Source organism: Scomber japonicus, chromosome 23 (genome assembly GCF_027409825.1).
Source record: "Scomber japonicus isolate fScoJap1 chromosome 23, fScoJap1.pri, whole genome shotgun sequence".
Classification (NCBI taxonomy): Eukaryota; Metazoa; Chordata; class Actinopteri; order Scombriformes; family Scombridae; genus Scomber; species Scomber japonicus.
This window is the reverse complement of record NC_070600.1, coordinates 12,427,812-12,449,133: the sequence shown is the minus strand read 5'-3', so window position 1 is coordinate 12,449,133 and position 21,322 is coordinate 12,427,812. Positions and strand designations below refer to the sequence as shown.

At 39.7% G+C, this 21,322-nt stretch overlaps 1 protein-coding gene across 1 annotated transcript; it reads left to right on the top strand.

The window, feature by feature from the left end:
* The first annotated feature begins 1,473 nt into the window (after nucleotides 1–1,473).
* Nucleotides 1,474–17,695, top strand: lrrc17 (leucine rich repeat containing 17). The gene is made up of 4 exons (XM_053344134.1): nucleotides 1,474–1,746; nucleotides 2,993–3,470; nucleotides 12,568–12,723; nucleotides 16,744–17,695. Exons 1-4 carry the CDS (start codon nucleotides 1,474–1,476, stop codon nucleotides 17,181–17,183), a joined length of 1,347 nt encoding a protein of 448 aa, XP_053200109.1. The 3' UTR covers nucleotides 17,184–17,695.
* Nucleotides 17,696–21,322: the final 3,627 nt, after the last annotated feature.

Sequence of the window (21,322 nt, the reverse complement as noted above, 5' to 3'; positions counted from 1 at the left end):
GTGTGTGCACAGTGTTTCTTGGCAGACCTATGGGCATTGCCTTTTTGCTTCTGATCACACAAGAGACCCATGACTCACTTATTTTACCATAAAATGTGCGCACACCCACGTACAGTATTCACATAATCAGCAGCAGAAACAGGGAGTCCAAAAAAAAAAGACAATCGCCATGATTATCAAGATATAAAACATTATATTTCCAGTCTTGGAGTTCTCATATTTGCAGCTGGTGATAGTTTTACATGGCTACACAAATGGCCAGAGTGCTAGGCTGCAAGGTAGAGAGAGAAAAAGATACAAGGACAGTATGTGAGGAAGTCATGCATCAGATAGTGCATGTTTGTTCAAAAGCAATCTACAGTATGTGTAAGTTTTACGGACAAACAGCCTCTTGTAGTCATGCAAAAAATTTGTTTTCTCTCTCAGTAGAAAAGTGGAAGTCGCATGAAAGTATTTTTCAACCTCAAAAAGGATGGAATTGGGTGTGACTTGGACACTGAGGATGGTGGTTTGTGTCCTGTCTCCTACTGACTGTCAATATTCATTTCTTTCAACATTCCCTAGTGTTTTTGTTCCCTACACCATAGTTGTGGCAGTTCATTAAAATACTTTAAGAGTCACGTTCGGAACATTCATATTGGTCAGGACTTTAATTCAAATATAAAGCACATGTGGACATGTTATAGGCTAAATGCAATATTTCACATAAGATAACATCAAATGTTCTGTTTTTCTTTTTTTGTGTGCAAGGGATGTACTGAAACAGGTGTTAACACTTAGTGATTGAAACATAAGCTTTACTATACACAAGCATTGCCAAACACACAAATGTAAACATCCTGCAAGTGGTTGGATGTTTGAGTATGTTTTAATTGATAAAATGGGACCCAAAAAATGGTAGGTGTAGGTCTCTAGAAAGGTGCTGAGAATGAAAAAGACAAATGGAAGAGTAAATGTAGAAAACATAAAGGTAGAGAGGGGAAACATCAGGGTCTGTTTAGCTGTTGGTAGAATATTTTCAACTTTACCATGATATAACATTTAAACATGTAACAAATGTGTCTCTTTCTTTTCCTAAAAAGCCCTTTCCTGTTTCCTGTCCCTCGTTCCCCACTTTCCTCCCACTAATTCTTTCAACATGTGGATTGTTTTTTAGTTGTAAGCATGCCACCAAGAGAAATCCCTCTGCATTTTATTGCATTTGTGAATAAAATGATTGATTATTCCTGTGTCAAGTAAATCTAACAATGTATTCCAGTCGTACTTTTGAGTCTATTTGTGTGATTTCACACTGACAACCTTTGAAAATCCACTTTCATATGATTGATCTCTCTCTCTCTCTTCTATTTTTCTCCTCATACACACAGTTGTGACCAGCCTCCTGTGTCCTGTCACACCAATCTTCAGACAGCAGTCTTCCAAGGTTGACCTGATTACCAAGAGGCCTCCCTTCCTTTCCTCTCCTCTCCCATCATGCGTCTCATCACCACCCTCCTCCTCTTCCTGCTCCTGCAGTCAGTTGAGCCCCGGAGAGGCCCTAGGTCTGGGTCTAGAGAGAGGGGCGCCGGGGGCCGTGTAAGAGGCAGAGGCCGGGCCAGGATCATGAGGCGTCAAACTGAGGAGTGTAAGGAGTACATGGAGGCAGGAGAGAAGTACCTGGACTGCCAAGACAGGCAGCTGACCACCGTGATGCAAAACTGGCCCAAAGATATTCACCACCTGCTGCTGGCCAGAAATAAGATTCAGGCAAGTGCAGACTTGCATGGTGTAAATATAAAGATATAAGACACAGACCAGCTGCTACGGTCCGGATATAAGACTCAACTAACCATAACTAACAGGTTCTGAGAATGTCAATTACAGCTTTCTGTAACGAATGAGGCTAGCTGCATTAATTTTCTGGAAGTTAGTGTCTCAAGACATTACCGTGATCTTAAACCCAGCCAGTTTGTTGATACCATCAGCAGCTGTACACCATTTACGTGGTGGCGAGATCAAAGACAGATTTTTCTTGCTGTGTGTGTGTCGGGTTTTCAATGTCTTGAGCGAGCACACAGGATATGTGTTCACAGGTGTTGAGTGGAGCAAAACAAAATACTTTGCCAGCAAGGTAATGAATTAAGATGAATGAGTTATAAACGCTGAAAAAATTCAGTGAGAAATTAATATATTTAAGGTTTACATTATCCCATTCAAGTTCAAAGAGTTGGTTTGTTGAATGAATGAGCAGTGAAGGAAACTATGAGGAAAGTCCATTATGTGCTATTTTAAGCTGTTTCTTTGACCCTGTTTGATTTGGCATAAAAACATGAAAGAAAGTGTACAAATTAAAGTTGCAATCTACAATCTGTACTCACAGCTGCGCTATTTAATATTTTTGAATTGACGGTGGGTGAAACGATTACATAAAACGTGACAGGTGTTGTTCTAGTGCCAAAGCTGCTGGGAATTATCATCATCTTCAAAGAGTGTTTTAGCATCTTTCAGCTGATTGTTTTGGTTTCGCAGCCCAGAACTTTGCTGTTTTATTTCACTCTCACAAGTCCAGCTTTTAGAAATAGCTGGCAGATGTTTTCAGCTAAAACAGTTCTGGACATTACGTTACCTACCCTGCAGACAGAAAAAGTGGAGCATTGACTAACTTAAAGCTTGTGTCCATGTAGTTTCTTGTGAGTTCTTTTTTCATTTGTTTCCAATGAGGAGAGAGTGTATGCAGCGCTATGCGGCCAGCTAGAGAACAGTGCTCTACACAGCATCTTTATTCAGAAACTATGGCGATGCTAGTCTACTACAACCATGGTTAGAGTGGGGATATGTTGTTATAGAAATTAAGATATTGTTGTCATAGGAGGAAAACCCATGTGCACTGTTGCTTTCTCTCAATGAACAATGAACTAACACTCATCAAGTTAGAAATAATGTATACACACAGCATAAAATATCTAATGACAGAAAATCCACAAAAATCAACATTTTACGTTTCGCTCTTTAGGTTTTGAGGGACAACATGTTCTCCCAGTTCACCCGACTGAGGAGTCTGGACCTCCAACAGAACGACATCTCCAGGGTAGAGGATCAAGCATTCAGCGGCCTGTCCCAGCTCACCACCCTGCTCCTCCAGCACAACAAACTGAGAACAGCCACTGAGGAGGTCCTGCTTCCTTTGCCCCGACTCACCTACCTCCGTCTCTATGACAACCCTTGGAGCTGTCGATGCTCATTGGAGAGCCTGATCACAACACTGCAGGTGCCTAGCAATCGTAACCTGGGCAACTACGCCAAATGTGCGGAGCCCGATTTGCTGAGGGGCCAGAAACTGAGGAGGGTGATCGCGGAATCGCTGTGTGACAACCAGGTGGACATCGGCCCGGGGGGGTCGAAGCCTCCACCAATCAAAGTGAAGCCAGACGCTACGTCCATGTGCCACACCTACATTATCCCTAAACCTCGGCTGGACTGCAGCAACAGAGGTGAGGCAGTCAAGTTCTGTATTCCTGGATCTTTATCTTGTGTTGTGCCATGCCAAAATGCAATAAATTCTCAACACAGGGCCAAATTACTTGTTTCTAAATCTTTCAGACATATTTCCATCTCAAGCAGATAGAGTTACTTTGTTTTCATGTAGATGGTTTCGTAGTTACAGTAAGTATTTTTTTTATAACTAAATTATGTGAAAGTAGCAATCAGACTGGATGAACATCTAACCTTCCTTCCTTGAAAGAGTAAGGAAAAATTAAACTGCTTCTGTGTTCCCAGAAACGAGAGGCACGGTAAAAACCGAATACTGAAGAACCATTAACTAATACAAAGCTTCTATTTACATTTCCAGTTCATTTGTGGCCAAACTCCGGTCTATGAAGTGAAATCATGGTTAGCTACTGTAGAGACATAATTTTACTGGCAAATACACAATAGGCAGCTCTGGCAGAAATCTAACTCACATACAAAAAGGTACATTTGTTAGGTTTGCTCAGTGAACACTCAGCTACAAACTCTCTCCAGTCTAAACTTACACTTGCTTGTTCAGTAAAACTGAGTGCCAGAATTAATTTAGCTGTCTAATGCTTTACTTACCACAAGGCTGAAAAGGTAGAGTTGAATTTGTTTTTATAAAGTTTGCCATGTAGGGCGGCCAGGAGCTGTGGGCTGGACATAGTCTGTGCTTTCAAACTCTTACTCTTTTTTCTCCAAAGTGGCTTGAGGAAAGAAGTTTAAGGTAGGGGAAGTAATTTCATTTCACTTTATTCTATCATATTTCAGGCTACTTGCTGTAGTTGCAATGTACCATGATGTGCAAGTTATGTGTGGCATTTTGATCAGCTGCATTGTGGGTAGTTTAGTTGTGCTTTTACTGTATGTGGTTATCTGTGGCGCTCAGTGCTTTTCAAATCTTTATAACATCTATTATATTCTAATCAGGACTTGACACTACACACTAGATACATGCACACAGTGTTGGCTCATATATTGTACCATTCGTGTTAGACCTAATCCATGCCTGTGACTGAATACCTGAACAAGAATCCCCTCTGGAGAAACACAGGCTATGATGTAGCAGCACATAACAAGTGTAACAACCCCCAGAGATACAACAGAAAACCTGATGATGAAAGAGTAGACAAAGAAAAAGAGTTGAAGTCAGGTCAAGAAGAGCTGGTTATATGAACAGTTATATAAACCTTATCAGAGATGAACATTTGATGATTGTAATGTACATTTGATATAGTCTTGATATGGGTGTTTACAGTGGTCATCTGGGTAAATTGTAGTAAACCATAGTCAACTTTAATCAAATAAGATGTAAATTCCCAGCGGTGAAATTTGTGGCAAGTGAAAATGCTGAGTGGCTTATAACTTTAGAAAATCACCAGCTATAGTGGCTGCTGTGCAAAAAAGTGAATGTGAAGCCCTGATTGTAATAGAAATCCTGCATTCAGTAATTTTCTGCAGATTTTTGTTCCTCCTAGAGCTTTTTAAAAGAGAGTAACGACTACCATCTCAATCTGCTTGTGTTTTTGGTTTTCAAACTGGCAGTAGTAAAGATAGAAAACAGGCAGGCATCAGTCTAAATAAAAGGAGAATAGAAAGAGAAAGGGGGGGAGGGAATGGGACAACTTTTCCAACTTTCTTTCAGCTCTTCCAGTTTTCACATCTGGTTCTCTCTACGTAAAAATGGCACTATGCGGCTGCTATCGTAGTGGTTGTAATGTCCCCAGTTTTCTATAAAATATTATTTCAGTTTTGCTTTTCAAATGGAGGCACGTACAACGACTGCTAAATTTGTGCAGACAGAATAAGCTCTGCCACTTTAATGAGTTCTTTAATCTGGTTTGCTCTCTCATCTTCACTCTTTCATCTGTCTGTCCAACGAACCCCCTTTATCTCCATCCTGTCTTTGTCACCCAAAGAACATCCACTGTCAACACACTGAAATGAAAGATTGTCTGTGTCCATAATTCAGACCAAGTGAGCTCCTGGATTTAAACAAGCAATTGGATGCATCTATAAATGGAGCACTTATGGCCTCCAGAGAAAGCAATCTTTCACAGAGCACAGACAAGCCAAAACCACACAATGCAGTGACTGTGTTGTGCAAATGCTCGAGGAAGTTTTTCGCATATTTTCCTGATTTTTTTCTACAGTAAGTCTTTTGAATTGATTCTTTATCTGAACCACTATGAGGTTACTGTGTTTTTCTCACAGGCCAATTCTCCCATCCATCTTTCCTTCTTATTTTTTTTTATGACCACTAATAACTCTCTCCATCCTGCCTCCTAAATTGTGCCCCACCATGAAAGCGATAAGTGAAGAGAGTGAATGCTGCTTAATATAAAACAGCTGTTGCGCATTACATTCAATACATTGTTTCTGTGCTTTCGATTCGTGAAAACCTTCATATTGCTGAACTGTAAGCTAATACTGGGTGAGGGTTGTTTTCACTGCATTTGATTTCAGCACCAATATTTTCATTGGTTGTATTAGCTGTCAATCACAGTGAAATCTAATCATAGGTAGATTATATTATACACATTCTTGTTTTCTTTACATTTGTACAACACGTACAGATGTGGGCAGACTTTGATATGCCTTGGAAAATCACATTGCATGAGTTAACACCTATAGTTTTGCATTCTTGTAGTTAACCTTCATTACAATCTGATGACCCTCTGTGGGACCCTCTCAGATGAAGAGAAACCCAACTGAATTGACTTTTCTGGGGTTTATGGGGCGGAAATTTGCCTTTGGGCCCCTTGTGACACCCCAGCTTATAGCGTCTGTGCCATGTTTATGTATCCTGTTGCCAAGGTCTCTTCTTATTAAATCAACTACAACTGTGATGGAAGTAGTTTTCTCGTAAACAAACTAAAGTTGTGTTTACAGTCAGTGTTTCTCACCAAAACACATTGGGCCAGACTGACTAAGGGCGCTTTCACACCAACAGCAGTTGGTGCGCACTAAACAGTCCATTCGGACCCAAAGCGCTTAGTTCGGTTTGTTTTCCTTGGTGTGAAAGCATCAATCACACTCGGGTGTGTACTAAATCAAGCGGACCAAGACCTCCAAAAAGAGGTGGTCTCGGTCCGCTTGACTCCGCACCAAATTCCGACCTCCCGGAAGATGAGGGTACGTCAATCGGACCAATCTTGACTCGTTTGCAGGTGTGAACGCGGACCACACCGTAGCCTGTATGCTACATAGTAACATTTTTACTGCCTGGTGCAAACCAAATAATCAAACTAGTTTTGAGGGTTTTGCGTGTCTTCATGGGGAGTTTGGATGAGCAGAAAGCCTGCATATGAAATTTGATCCCATGGAATTAGAGATTCTGGTGGAAGAGGTTAACAAACAAAAACAAAAAAATGTTACCAGAAAAACACTATATTGGAGAGTATTTGTGACAGTGTCAGTGCTATTAGTAAAACTATTAACTAGCTATTAACATGGTAAATCGCAATGTGCAAAAATAAAGCCCCAAAAATAGATTTTGGCACATGGTTTCTTTATAAGACGTGGATACAAGATTAGTAAATAATGTGGGGCCTGCCTTGGTTCATATACTACTTAAGTGGGGAATTTGCAAGTAATTATATCGCCAAAACAAATTGACATGCACTGAACCTGGAGCTTTTGGGGCCTCTTTAGGTCTGTACATAGAAACAGGACTTTGTTGAGACTTTAAGTGAAATGAAGAATTTGACAAACATATAAAGACAAAGATGAAGTGAAAAGTGAATTTGTTGAGTTGGCGGACACGAGTGTGGACAGGCGCAACGAAATGTGGAACATGGTTTTCTTTCACACAGGACTGGAGAAAGCCAGCAGACAGCAAGAAACAAGAAATAGAAAAAAACCCAGAACAGAGTGGAAACCTACTCTGATCTCTCTTGTCTCAAACCCTAAATTTTCCTCTTGCCCCCCCCACCCCCACCGGTTTGATGGTCGTTTCTCTGAGGTGAACCACAGCAGATCTCAGGCTCCACATCATTCTCACTGGAGATCAGTGCTATACAAAGTGGTTGGAGTCAATATGGGAGTTCTTTAGGCTGTGTTTCTCATAGATGGAAACAAGAGTTATGTGTTATATATTGTCTCAGTACTAGAAATGTAATGAAATTATTCAGACCGAAACTCTCTTAGCCTTCTAAGCAAAAGAATAAATCTTTAAAAAGCTGGTATTACATAGATGGGCATCTGTGACTCATAGGTTTCAGATGTAACATAAACCCGCCATATAAACTTCAAGCAGAAAAGTGAGTAGGCAGAAAACTGACTTGTATATGGTGAGTTGGATAATTCCCAGACACACACAGACTACTGCATGATATTATGTCAGGCTCTCCAAGGACTTTCTGGTTCGCAGACAGCGGGCAGTTAGTCAGCAGAAAGAAAAAAAGAAATCTTCCATAATGTCATTTGAGCAAGAGGGAGAGCATGAATGAGAAAGAGGACAGTATTGAACATCACTCTGTCCAACAGCAAGAAGGTGCCAAGAAGCGTTCCTTCTGGTCCTGTTTACCCACGGAGTAATGTGGAAATGTTATGAAACCAGAGTTTGACTACTGGGGTTCAGAGTTTCCCCAAATCATTTTTTTTCTTGCTGCGGTGAAAAGGTCACTGAAACATTGTGAGAATAGACCATGGGATCAAAGAATTTCCACTAAAACTAGTTGCTATTATGTTATTCTAGGCAAGTTGGCAGTTACTGCACTGCAAGATTTGCAGCACCTTTGATTAATATAAGTTTATTATATTTAGAAGAATTTCTTGATCTTGTTATTGCCCAAGACACTGTTGTCATAGTAACTAAATCAAAAGGAGGGAATTTAATTTACTCAGTCCTGGCCAATACAGAAATAGACCTTTTGCACAGATTATGTGCACACACAGCTTCCAAACATCAACTGTGAGTTTAAGATCTGCTGAGGGAGTGCTTTTTTGGGATTTACTTATAAATACTACCACAATGCATTGCCTCAACTTTGTCACTATACACACTTTATACTTGTTTGTATTTATGTTAACAAAGATGAAACTTCCCCACAACAAATAAATAAATAAATAAATATGAAGCTAGCACCAGCAGCAGATTAGCTTAGCTTAGCACAAAAACTGGAGACAGCTAGCCTGGCTAAAGCTCACCAATTAAGACATTATATATGTTGTTTATTTGGTACATAAACCAAAGTGAAAATGACACAGCAAGGTTTTACAAGGGGTTTGTTAAACCCCAGCTGCTAGCTATAGCTTATAAATTATACAGACATGACAATGTTATCAGTATTCTCATCCAACTCACAGCAAGAAAGTGAATTAAATTCCCAAAATGAGAAACCACTCCTTTAAAACAAGACGTCTGAAATGTGCCTTAATCAAACACAGACCTTGTTCATTCTCTGGGACACAAACTAGTTTATCTGCGCACCTCAAATTTGGTCCAAAACTGGAAACTATTCTTTAACTCATCCACTTTCACTTTAAGTTCAATAGTCAGGCGCTAAACCTTTTTTTTTTTTTTTTTTAAATGGAGCATGATGTAAACCCCCAAGACCATGACTGTAAGGGAGTACATGACTACTTGACCTAATCTGGTTGCTGTAATAGTGATATATAAACAGGGCTGTCAGCATGTTTAGAAAAGGTTTCACCTCGGCTTCTATATCTTCTGCCTGAATGATGACAAAGTGTAAGTAAAGCCCAAATCTAACACACATACAAAATCCAGATCTTTAACATAGGAGGAAACTATAGAGGATGCTGACAGGAAGAGATGGAAGAGTTTGCAACTCATTCCAACTTTTTCTTGAGCCTGGGGTAAGGATTTAAAACAGATATGCAGGACAGTCTTACTTCTTTCACTAAGGAGTAAACCGATTTGACTACAACTCAAAAAGTTTCCAGTAGCTAACAAAGCAGAACCAATGCAATGCCTCAACAATACAGTATATTTATCTATTCCTCTGGTCATACATTGTCCAGTATATTGACCAACAAAAGCGCAATATATATCTTACCTGAATATGGTTACATTTTGGAGGGCCAATATGAGCCAATAAACAGTACTGCTACCTAATACTACGATACAGAATCATTCTCCTTGTCAAGCCTGGGGCATGGGTCCAAACCACAAATATTCATTGCACTATGTACAGCTGACCCCGCAGTAATCATGTCAGCACAATGAAAAAATTAACTGCTTCTCTTCCTACTGTCTAAACAGTAAAACATATTGCACCACCTGCTCCAAAGAGACTCAGTATTAATGTTGTAATGAAATATATCCTGCAGATGGTGCTGTATATTTTACCGTTTGAAAAATGAGAATGATAATGGCAACACTGCAAGACAAGTTATATGATGAATGGTGAAGAAAAGGAGGGAGAAACAATTAGACTACACACTACTTTTTCTGTAAATCATTCAGTGCTAACCCTTAGCCTCTGGAGTGGGATATGTAGATGATTGTCCAGATTAATGTGCAGCACTAAATCATAGCTTATAGCTCTCTTATACCTCTTATTCAACTGTTATACATCCACTGCATTGCAAGATCCATGTGTTAAGCTAATAATGGATGGATAATGGAAGAATGAAATGGCTGTAACAAAGTAATTAAAAGCTGGCACTCTGACATAAAACAGGTGCAATAATTTAGTCTCCATAGAATATATTTTATCAGTGCTGTTGCAATCAGGTGAAATACTTGGATTTCCTCAAAAGGGAGAGCTTATCAGATAAGCCCCCCAAAACCCAGTCCAAACCCAATTGAATGAATTAATTATTTTCACTTTTCCTGACATGGTCTCTCTCCCGACCTCTCTCTGTATGTTTCTTCATTCAGCCGCCCTCTCTGTAGAGGCATATAAGACAGATGTTCAAATAGGAGAGAGTGCAACACTTTATCTAAAAGATTTGCTCCATTAAAAATCAAAAGATACCCCAAAGGCGCCTGTTCCTGGTAACATATTTAGCTGCAGGAAGCAATAAAAGAGCAGAGGCACAGCATGCCTCTGAATAAAGGATTGTTATAGGTTATTTTCTCTCCTTTATCCAGAGAAGCATACAGTAGGTTGTTCTGGTTACAGACACCACTGACCCAATCTACTGTCACACTGTAGGAGATTATCCTCGCTCAGTGTAAAACAGAGAAGACCACAGATGTAACTGTCTTGGACAGGGAGGATTTCTCTTTGGCTCAAAGGGTTGATGTCTGATTTCTCACAAGAGAGCCTGGGAATTTGAGTCTGGGGTTTGTAACTGAAGAGTGCCAGGAGTTTCCAGCTTTTGGAAAGAGATGCAGAGACATGTACACCTGCGGCAGAGTGGGAATCACTTTAGAGTTCAAGTCATCTCTGTTGAGGACTGATAGATTGTAACATGGAACTGCCTCTCTCTGTTAATGTCTCTGCCTGCTGCACATTCATCAGCCATCACAGAATCACTGAACAATAATAACGACATTTCCTGAGTGCATCAGCTGCATCTGTATGTATGCTGTTTGTGCTTGTCCCGTCTGAGAGTGTATAATTATATTTTCTTAGAGTCAGTAATGATTTATGGCACCGTGCCTCCATGATGACTGCTACAGATGCTGTAGCGGGTTAAGACTGTGCATAAAGACTGCAACATCTGCGCTGTAAAAGTCCCCATAAGCATTCCTCAAACCAAATTATACAGTCTATGTAAATAAATACAGACAGGAAGCTAGTCCACATGCACATATACATCCTGTTTATGTATGCCAGTAAATACACATATTCTACACAATATGTTTTGTTATTTTCAAAATAAAGGTGATTTTATATCAAAATAAATATTCGCTGCCTAAACATACAACATATACGTCCTCTCATCTGCAACCACTTTGCAAACTGCTTCAGAACCAATCAACCATGTTCATTTTGGAGATAGAGGTTAGGGTTAAGGTTAGGGTTAGAACATTTTTATTTTATTTTATTTATGTATATATATCACTTTAAGAGCAGATGTGACATTTGCATGCTCTTCTCTTAGAGCCGGATGTGAAATACACATGGGAAAGGCTGAATACATTATGGGATGCATTTTTAGTTTTTTTTCAGAGAACCCTCACATTGAAGTTGTTGTCAATCAATGCCTCTGATTTTAGAACCTTAGGCCATAAAAGGTTAAACAGAACAACACCATGATAAGTACAGCGGATGCAACCTCCAATATAAATCATTGTCATATTTTTACAGACACTGATAGATGAAACAGGCCTGGGAATGACAAAATAATTCAAAACTGATGCAAAAAGATGCTAATTCAGCAACAAATTTCAAAACAGCAGAATTTGACTTCTGGATCTGTTTATCAAATGTGGAGAAGCTCCAGAAATGTTCCACTAATTTGAAACCAGGTTCTAGCTTCAACTCTTTTGCTTTGGTATAATGTGTATGGACATTGACAAATCTTTATCTTAACTGCCGAAGCACTGCAGGGATGATAGAACATTTGAAGAATGTACTTCGGCGTGAGACTTCCACTTAAAACTCTTGAGAGGATCTTTTGTCGAGATGGGAATATGTGGGAATCACTGTTGCGTGCATTATGGCCTTCAAAGAAAATCTTACAGGAGGGAAATGTGTGTGTCTGGAAACACTGGAAATGAGTGGAAACCCTCGTACCTGGCACAAAAGTGAAATATTGATACACATGCTGTCACAGCTGACTCCATCTTTTTGAAAATGTTAAATGATGCACACAGCCCACACGACATCTTGAAAATATATAAAGATGCAGACAGATTGGATTTCCAGTGCTACTGCTGATTCTGGTCTTTTGCATACTGCACATCTGCCTCAAACCTCTAAAACTATGAACAGGGATATAGGAGTGCATCTTTATATGTTTGCAAATATTTATGCAAATACCTACCATGAATACTTGTACTGTCTTTCATTTTTTCTATTTGAAATCTTTGCACAGATGCTTAATGACAAGTATCAAGTTTTACATGTTACACTCTCTCTTCTTCCCTCGTTCTCTCTGCTGCCAGCTCCTTTGAGAGTGTAATAACTCATGTTCTCTGTCTTTCTCTTCCTGCAGATTTGAATCACGTCCCATCCGACTTGCCGCCTGACATAGTGAAGATGGATCTGTCCCATAATCGCGTCACACATCTCAGGCCCAAGCAGTTCTTGCTGTCCAAAGACCTCAAGCTACTTAACCTTAGCAGCAACAACTTGCAGCATATAGACAAAGGTAACAGCACATCCCATCACACACCTGTGATAGAGATTTTAATTATGCAGCCCATATATCAATGGAGAGAGTAGACAGGAGTCCAGGATGTCTTGTATTGAAAAGGTTTATTTGCTTGGCCAAGGAGAAGTGAATGAATGATCAGTACATGTTATATGCCCTGATGCTTCCTTCAATTCTGAAGTTTCTCTCCTCCGGGGATAGACTTTAAACCACACAGATAATGCCCATGGTTGAGCCATGCCCAAATATGGCAGATCCAACACATCTACAATATACAGAATTTAGTCTACTGGTCTATAGACAAAACATTGCTTAGACCTTACTCAGGACCTTTGTCCTACATCCAACACTATATCAAAATTCTGACTCCAGCTGCCTAATAGTCAAACACATATCTGACCTCGGCTGCTATAGCAACCCTATCAGAATGCCTCCTGTTTTCCCCAAAAGGAGCAGACTCACTGCTTACCACTATCTCAAAGGGAGACAGTGTCTAACCTTATCATTTGGTGAGGCCTTGCTATGACCGCAAAGCCTAGTTTGACCCAGTGCATATTTATGATGGAAAATTCCCTAACAACCTGTACACATACATCTGGTGACACAAACACCTTGTATCATAGCCACAGGCATCTTAATGAGTTTTGTTTCTGATGGGCTGTCAGGTGTTTGTGTAAAAATCACACTATTGGGTCGCTCAGACAGAATTCTGGTAGTTTAAATTATGAAGTGAGTTTGCTATTGGGACATTAGCAGTGTTACTGATAAATTTGGTGTTACCATGGGTTAAGTTGATTACAAATAAGCCTTAAAAAGATAGATGCTTCTCTTTCAGCAAGATAAGTTGCCATACACGACTAGCCTACTGTACATATCCTGATACAGAAAAAGATTTCAAGCTGAGACACACATCCACTCTGTGCACATGTTGTGTTTAACAGTACAAGCTACTGAGCACTTGCAATCTATGTTTACCCATTTCTGAGGTCAACCATAAATCCAGGACTATTTACATTGATTGCATTTGAAGGCACATGATGGGAAAACTAACCATCAGATGACATGTTGCCATAATAAAAACCTTTCAAATGCACTTGTAATTAAAATAAAACACAGCAAAAGATATATGTGATTCATCAACTCATCTCTTAGCTTCATTGGTGTGTTATTCTTTAATTAGGGATTCATTTCATCGTTGACATTCATGTTGATTAAGGTTAAACTCATCCCAGATTGGCTGTATTATTATTCAAATCACCAGGCAAGATGCACAAGGTACATGTGAAATATAGTGCATTTAAGACACACGTAATCAAATATATATCTCAACTCAAAGCAGTGATTAAGGAAGGCTGCATAAGGAGAGTTAGGCCTTTGTTCATCAGGGGGAAAAAACTTGGAACTTTTACTGAGGCGCAACAGCTGTTCTGAACATGTCTCTCTCTCTCTGTGTCTCTCCTCAGTGCTAGAGGAGCATTACAAAAGTGCAGGCTCATTACTCTCTCCAGGCTAATGATGTTTTCCTGCCCTGGAGGAACTCCCTTTACAAAACCTGCAGTTTGATTCATTACCCAGGAACCAGCCCGTCCTCAAAGAAATATGACAGTATAGATAAAAAATTAAGCCGACAAAAATAACCCAGTTACGTGGCAAAAATAGCCCAGTTACGTTTGGGTGTTAGACACAATCTAGCGTACGTAGTAATTATGTTCTGGAGAAGTGGTTCAGTTCAGATGGTGTCAATATATGGTGGTGGTTTTCTAATTGTGCTCACATTTGGTGTAAAATTTAAGAACTGTTTTCAGGAGGTTTTATTTTATCTATGCGGTTATTGTGGAAGATGGCCAGAGTGATAAAAAAACATAAATGAAGAAAGCAAAACTCCAGACTCCAAAACAGTTGGATTAACAGTAATGATTATGTGCAATTATCTCCGGTTGGCTTTGGCGACTTTGTGTGCCAGATGCCTGTGGTTTTCCATGCTAGATGAACCCGTAAGTAGTCAAAATGATATAGCCAGTCACAGAAGTAGAGTGCATTTGGGGGTCAGGTTAGCACACTTTTCTATGACTTGCTTTTTAAAGGAATTGTCACTGTTTGGGGGAACCAAATCTTAGCACTGTAGCAGATGCCACTTTCCTGCATCTCCTCAGCATGACTGTAAGTGAAGCAACAGCACAGCAGCAGACACAGATGTAATCATGTGACTTATGGAACAGTGATATCTTTGTTATGCTGACCATGCTGATTTTGTGTAGCCAACATCAGCCCAGAGCAGAACAAGCTTTTAAGCCCTTAATTTATCACCTCTGCAGAAGTTGGATGGGAGTTGTGTTTTCATGCATTTCTTTTTTAGCTCAAATAATTTTTAATCTGTTTGTATTACAGCTGGAAAAATTGCTGACAGGGTTTAAAAGAGTTGCATGGATCCTGGTGGGAGTACTAGAGAAATTACTTGGAATTTAGGATGTTATCTGGAGCTATTTGCTCATGTTTATTTCATGACAAAAGATGGACAAAAAAATATCAGGAGATCAGGATGGATAGAAACTGGGAACAAAGGGAAATAAATGACATTTCACACCAACTAGCCAATGAAAGCTTTGTCGTCAAGGCAACTTCTGGTAGCGTCATCAAACTTTGTGTTCCTATGATCATTATCCTTCTAATAATCTGATGACATGTGCAAACTGAACACAATTTTCCGGCTCATACTGTTTCGCTTTGATGAAAGTATATCACGCTGGCCTTACTGTGGTCATAGTGGATTTAAAAAAAAGAAGAAGCAAATGAACAGTAGCCAAATGAGGAACGTCAGTCTCATGGGCAGAGATAAGAGAGGGGGATGAGGAGATGAAACAAGGGATGTCCTTCATCCTTCCATTATCCCTCCATTACACCCCCCCCTGTCCTTTAGTTCCTTCTATGTGACAGCAACTTATGAATTTTTGAAAATGTAATGATTTTTGTTCAAAGTATCCATTTTTCTTTTCCTTTATTCTCTCTATTGCAGTGATTTCTTTTCTTGGATCATATTTGTCAACTTCTATATGTTCTACACACACACACTCCTCCTCTTCCTCCCCGTCCTGTTTTCCTCCCCTCCTCTCTTCCGTTGTATAAAGATCAAAGCGAAGCCCAAGGCCAGTGGACAGCGTGAAACAGTCTCCACTGTCCCATTACTCCCCCCTCTAACACACACGTGCACACATAAACATGAACAATGTCTGCAAGTCATTAAAAATGTCAGCCAACTTCGTTCAAGTTTATTCGATTCATATGAAGTTGTGTGAGAGACAACTAAAAAAATACTATCAAAATGATTCTGAAAAGATGCATTCTTCTGTTAAATGCACCTGAATCCTTTACATATGATGCATTTAGCACCATATGTTATTTTCATGGTGCATTGTTCATACAGAAAGTTTTTGTTAATTTCAAGCGTAACACTTTGCCAAAACCATGCATTTCAGTGGTTTATGTTAAAGGATAATTACCGTTTTTTACAACCTGGACCTTATTTCTAGCATAAAATACGATCATTTACTCACCCAGACAACTTTGGTGTCATTTGGAGTCGTTCGGACCAAATTAGCTCCAGTGTTGCGCTGCGTATATCCGTATAATGCGAGAAAACGGGGCACCGAAGCGCAGCCTCTATATAACGCATTATCTGCCGACATTAACATGCCACCACGGGCTCGGAGGGGAATAGCACTAACGTATCATAACTAAATATTGGTGAAATGAACTAGTTTCGCGGCAGATAATGCGTTGTATAAAGGCTGTGCTTCGGTGCCCCGTTTACTCACATTATACGGATATATGCAGTGCAACACTGGAGCTAATTTCGTCCGAACGACTCCAAATGACACCAAAGTTGTCTGGGTGAGTAAATGATCGTATTTTATGCTAGAAATAAGGTCCAGGTTGTAAAAAACAGTAGTTATCGTTTAAAGAAAACACACAATCAATACAACGCAAATTTATTGTGTTTTATTTTTCTCCTTCTCCCAGCCGCATTCGCAGGCCAGCTGTACCTCTATGAGCTCGACCTGTCAAACAACAGCCTTCATTTCTTCCAGTACGGTGTGCTTGAGGACCTCTACTTTCTCCGGAAGCTCACACTGGACAATAACCCCTGGATCTGCGACTACAACATCCATTACTTGATCTACTGGCTCAAGCACCATCCTGGCGTCACCTACACCGGCCTGGTCTGCTCCGAGCCACCGGAGTTCCAGGGCTGGCGCGTCACGGATTATGTGAAGACCTACAATGGGGAATGTCCCAAGGATAACCATATAGGAGAGACGGATACAGGACAGGAAGGGCAGGGGGGACAAGGAGGAATGGAAAATGAAGCACATGTGATGGAGGAGATGGCTGAGGGGGTCCTGCCGAGGCCCCTGAGGGAAAGGAAGCCGAATAAGATCGAGATCATCAGGCTGAGTTAGAATGGAGGTAGTTCTGTGGATCGTTATGTTTAGTGTGAAGGGAAATTTACACAAGAGGATGGTGTGTTGGACTAAAATGAAGGTCCGTGGACATGCTGAAGAATGGATTAATAAAGGTAGACTCAGTGATTTTATATGTTGAAATGCCACTGTGACCAATACGTAGTACAATTCTGGGATAATTATTCAAGTGTAAGTCTTTTTTGTATTTATCCTTTTCCATCTTGTGTGGATAACAAAATGAGTTCATTTTCCTAAGAGATACTCAGAATAAATGTCATATTACTGAGTTTACCTTTAAACATTGATTTAGGAGATGGCATTTGGGTTTTTGTATTATCCTTTGGCAAAACATCCCCAATCCAATCTGTATCAGATCTAGTATAACCCCCCAGCATCCTTACAGCCCCAAAACAAAATTCTTTCTAAGTTTGACTGTCGGTGCTCTTTTTTTCTGTTAGTCATTCTGACATTTTGTTTAGGCTATACTTAGTTTTTGGTATTTTTTGTGTTAATTAATGTCAGTTAATGTCAGTCGATCTGATTTCTGGAAATAAAACTGGGTTTATTTTTTCTGAACATTTGTTTCACTGAATGACAAACAGAGTTCTGGGATGGAGGGGAAAACATAGTGCAAGTGCATGTACATATCAGACCATGGTCACTTTTGGGGACATTACATAGACTTACATTTATTTCCTGAAGACTGCATAACCCTAGCCATCACCATTACTTGCCTAAAAACAAACCCTTACCTTAACCCTAACCTTAATCACTGACCCAAAAAAGTAGTTTTTTGGGGACACAGCTTTTGTCCCCAATTGCACAAGCTGTCCCAAATTAAATAGTGCATTATCTGAAATCCCCAAAAGTAGTATGTGACAGACTACATAAACTCAGGTAAGTCACTTTTGCTGTGTTTAGATAGACTTACATTCATTTCCTGGACACTTGCTCTAACCCTGACCATAACCACTACTCTAACCTAACTTCAAATCAACGTTTTACCAGGTGAGGACTCTACTTTTGTCCCCAATTGCACAAGCTGTTCCCAGTTAACTTGTCTTAAGTCTGGTTTGTGTTCCTGGAAGTCATGCCCCCCCCCAAACACACACACACACAGACCTTGTTTTTTACCAAGTGCCATCAATTAGCCACAAAATATGACAGGAAGCAGATGTGTGAACGTCATACAGTGACCTGTTTTCATGAAGGCAGATATGTTTCCGATACACTTTACTTGGAAGTGCACCATGACTTTTCTTTACATTTCAAATGTGAATGAGTAACTTACACCTGAAACTGAACAACAAAACTGTTCACAAGTTACATATGACATTACGAATAAGATATTAAATGCACCCAAGAAACCAAGTTCTGTGGATGAGATTTTAGATTTTTTGAAGCCAAAGGCAGAAAAAAACAGTTTTCATTGATGAGTCAGCGCCACCCAGTGGACTGGAGACCAAGGTACATGTTCCTTCTCTGAAACTTGAATCTCTGTCATAATGCACATTTTGCATTCAGGATGTCTGAGTTTTATATTTTGGCCCTAACCCTAAGACAAATATGTGAACATTTCCTGCTGTCAGTTAATGAATGAAAACCAGACCAGATTAAAACTTACTTGTTGGCAAACAAATGAAATAAAGAGGAATACAATGGTTTTATAGATTGATCATTTATTGCTTATCAGATGGAGCTGAATTTTCATTTTTGATCACCAACTTGGCTACCCTTGGATTTTTAGCTCTGGCTGCACTGCCTAAAAATCATTAAGTTTATTCAATCATGAGCTGATTGAGTTCAGCTATCCAACTTCCAGGTTGGTGTTTACAAAAAATCTGCCAATTTGGAATTACACCAAGAAAGATTATATGTTGGATGTGGGCCTTTTTAGCTTGCCTTTCTTTAGTTTGGCTGCTGTGTTTACAAAGTGAGCATGGCATGATTTGGCCTTCAAGCTGATAATGGCCCATCAACTTCGCTGATTGTTTCTTATTGCCACTCAGATGTTTTAGATTAATTTGGTCTTTATTGCCTGAGCCGATGAGCATCCAATATGCAGTAGTAGAGTGTAACAGAATAGATCAGATGCTATGGCCTTCACAGTCAACAGATCTGACAGATTATGACCTTTGGGATTTTGGATTTATATGTTAGATGATGTTCTCCACCACCACCATCATCATCGTACCAAACGAGGTAATATCTTTTGAGTTCAAGAGACTCGTTTGATTAATGCTGCTCTGATGGCACGCAGTGGCCAGAAACCTTACCCTTCATATTAGATTTTCCTTTAATTTATCACCCAGTTCCACATTGAACACCAAACACGCCAACAGTTTCCTAGCTTCTCCTCTTTCATCATACTGTATGAGCTGATCAGACAGTGAAATAATCCATTTGAAAACACATTGACTGACCTTTAAATACATTTATAACAAAGTGAGACATTACTGCATATATAACTATTACAAGAGAAAATCAAACAAAAGAATAATAATTCACAGTCTTTTGGCTTCAGCAGGTTTGAACACACTGCTGCAGGTTCTCCAGGACAGCTTCATCCAGATTGCAGCAGCAGAGGATCACAGCTCGTCACAGAGGCACCGCAAGAGCTCACTTGGGTGAAATAAGCCACCCAACTACAATAAAATGAGTCCCTTCATAATTTTCAAAACTTTTACCAGTACGAGTAGTTTGAAATATGAACACAGCATTTCGACAAAAACACACCAGATATCGAACAGTTTTGAGTTTATGCTTAATTGCACTGTTGGTAGTGTGGTGTGTGTAAGAGCAGGATATCAGCAAATAACCTCATTATTATTGCTTTATATGATGTTACTTTTTGAGTTAATTGCTTCTGCCTTTATTTCTAAAAGTTCGTAAAATGCTATTTATGAAAATTGCTTTTTTTAATTGATTGTTTTATTTCTGGTAGTGCAAGCATTTCAAAAATAGGAATAGTGACAGTCCCACGGCATCTTGTGCAAATGAATGTGCATGAAATGGAGGAATAAAACAGTGAAGGTAAGCAGTGGCGGCTGGTTAATGCAGGGTGCTGGGGCGCTACTTAAACATAGTAAATATAAATTAATTAGATAATGCAAAATAATTATGAAATAAAAAGTATTAGCTTGTAAAATGTGCCTGTTAGTCTCTCAGCACCTGTCAGCATGAATTACAAATCGATTCCAAACGGTATTTTATTCATTTCTATATGTACTTCCTGTTTGCGGGGCGCAGGCCTAATGGAAGTCAGTGTAAGCCCTCAAACTTTTGACAAGCATGTGACCTAAAGCTGCTCTCTGATTGGCTTCCTTCAGTTTTCAAGAAGTTAAATAAATTATGCTTAATCACAGCAGTGTATAGTGCTTAATGCGCCATCTATTGTCCTGTTTAGGCAACAACTAACACATTACAGTGAAATCAGGACTGAAGACACAATAACTAAAATATATATATGGTGGTGTCTCTTTTTAAGCATATTACCTTATTGGTAACTGCTGGCATCTTTAGGTGACGTGAGTGAAATGGGCATTTTATCATATCTCATAATAATTTTTTATTCCTCTCTTTGTGGGTCTGAGATACCATACTGGGACAAACCAGGGAACACTATAGTGTGTTGTGTTGGTTTTAGATTGGTTTTCCTTTCTTATTTTTATTTTCTTGGTATGAAGTGGTGCTACGGTTTGTTTGACACTAACCCTAGGACCACCAATCATCAAACTGTGCCCCCCCCAAACATTTTTGTCACCAGCCGCCACTGAAGGTAAGGCTGATATAAATTACATCAGCTTACTGCAACCTTCCTCTAACACTGATCACACCCATTACCACTGACCACTGTCTTTTACCCCCTTATTAGCAAACATGCCTGGTTGTAGCATTGACTTTTATGTCATTATAGCACAAAACAATCCTATTTGAATTTGGGTAAGCCCTCAGAAACAGGATGGTACAATACTTTCCAAGACCCGGAATTCCTTGGTTCATGACTCATGAGGCCTTGCCAGCCATATTCCATGTCCATGCATCTTTGTATCCTCGTGATCTTCCTCTTTTCCCCCCCTGTCTCACTATCCATCGACTATCAACTCTTTATTTTCATATTCCTTGAACTTTCTTCC

What these genes read in the sequence shown, in the direction of transcription:
- lrrc17 (XM_053344134.1), top strand. Translation starts at nt 1,474, where the DNA reads ATGCGTCTCATCACCACCCTCCTCCTCTTCCTGCTCCTGCAGTCAGTT. An exon ending in GCTGGACTGCAGCAACAGAG is followed by an intron (nt 3,471 to 12,567) that starts GTGAGGCAGTCA and finishes CTCTTCCTGCAG; the next exon opens with ATTTGAATCACGTCCCATCC. An exon ending in CTTGCAGCATATAGACAAAG is followed by an intron (nt 12,724 to 16,743) that starts GTAACAGCACAT and finishes TCCTTCTCCCAG; the next exon opens with CCGCATTCGCAGGCCAGCTG.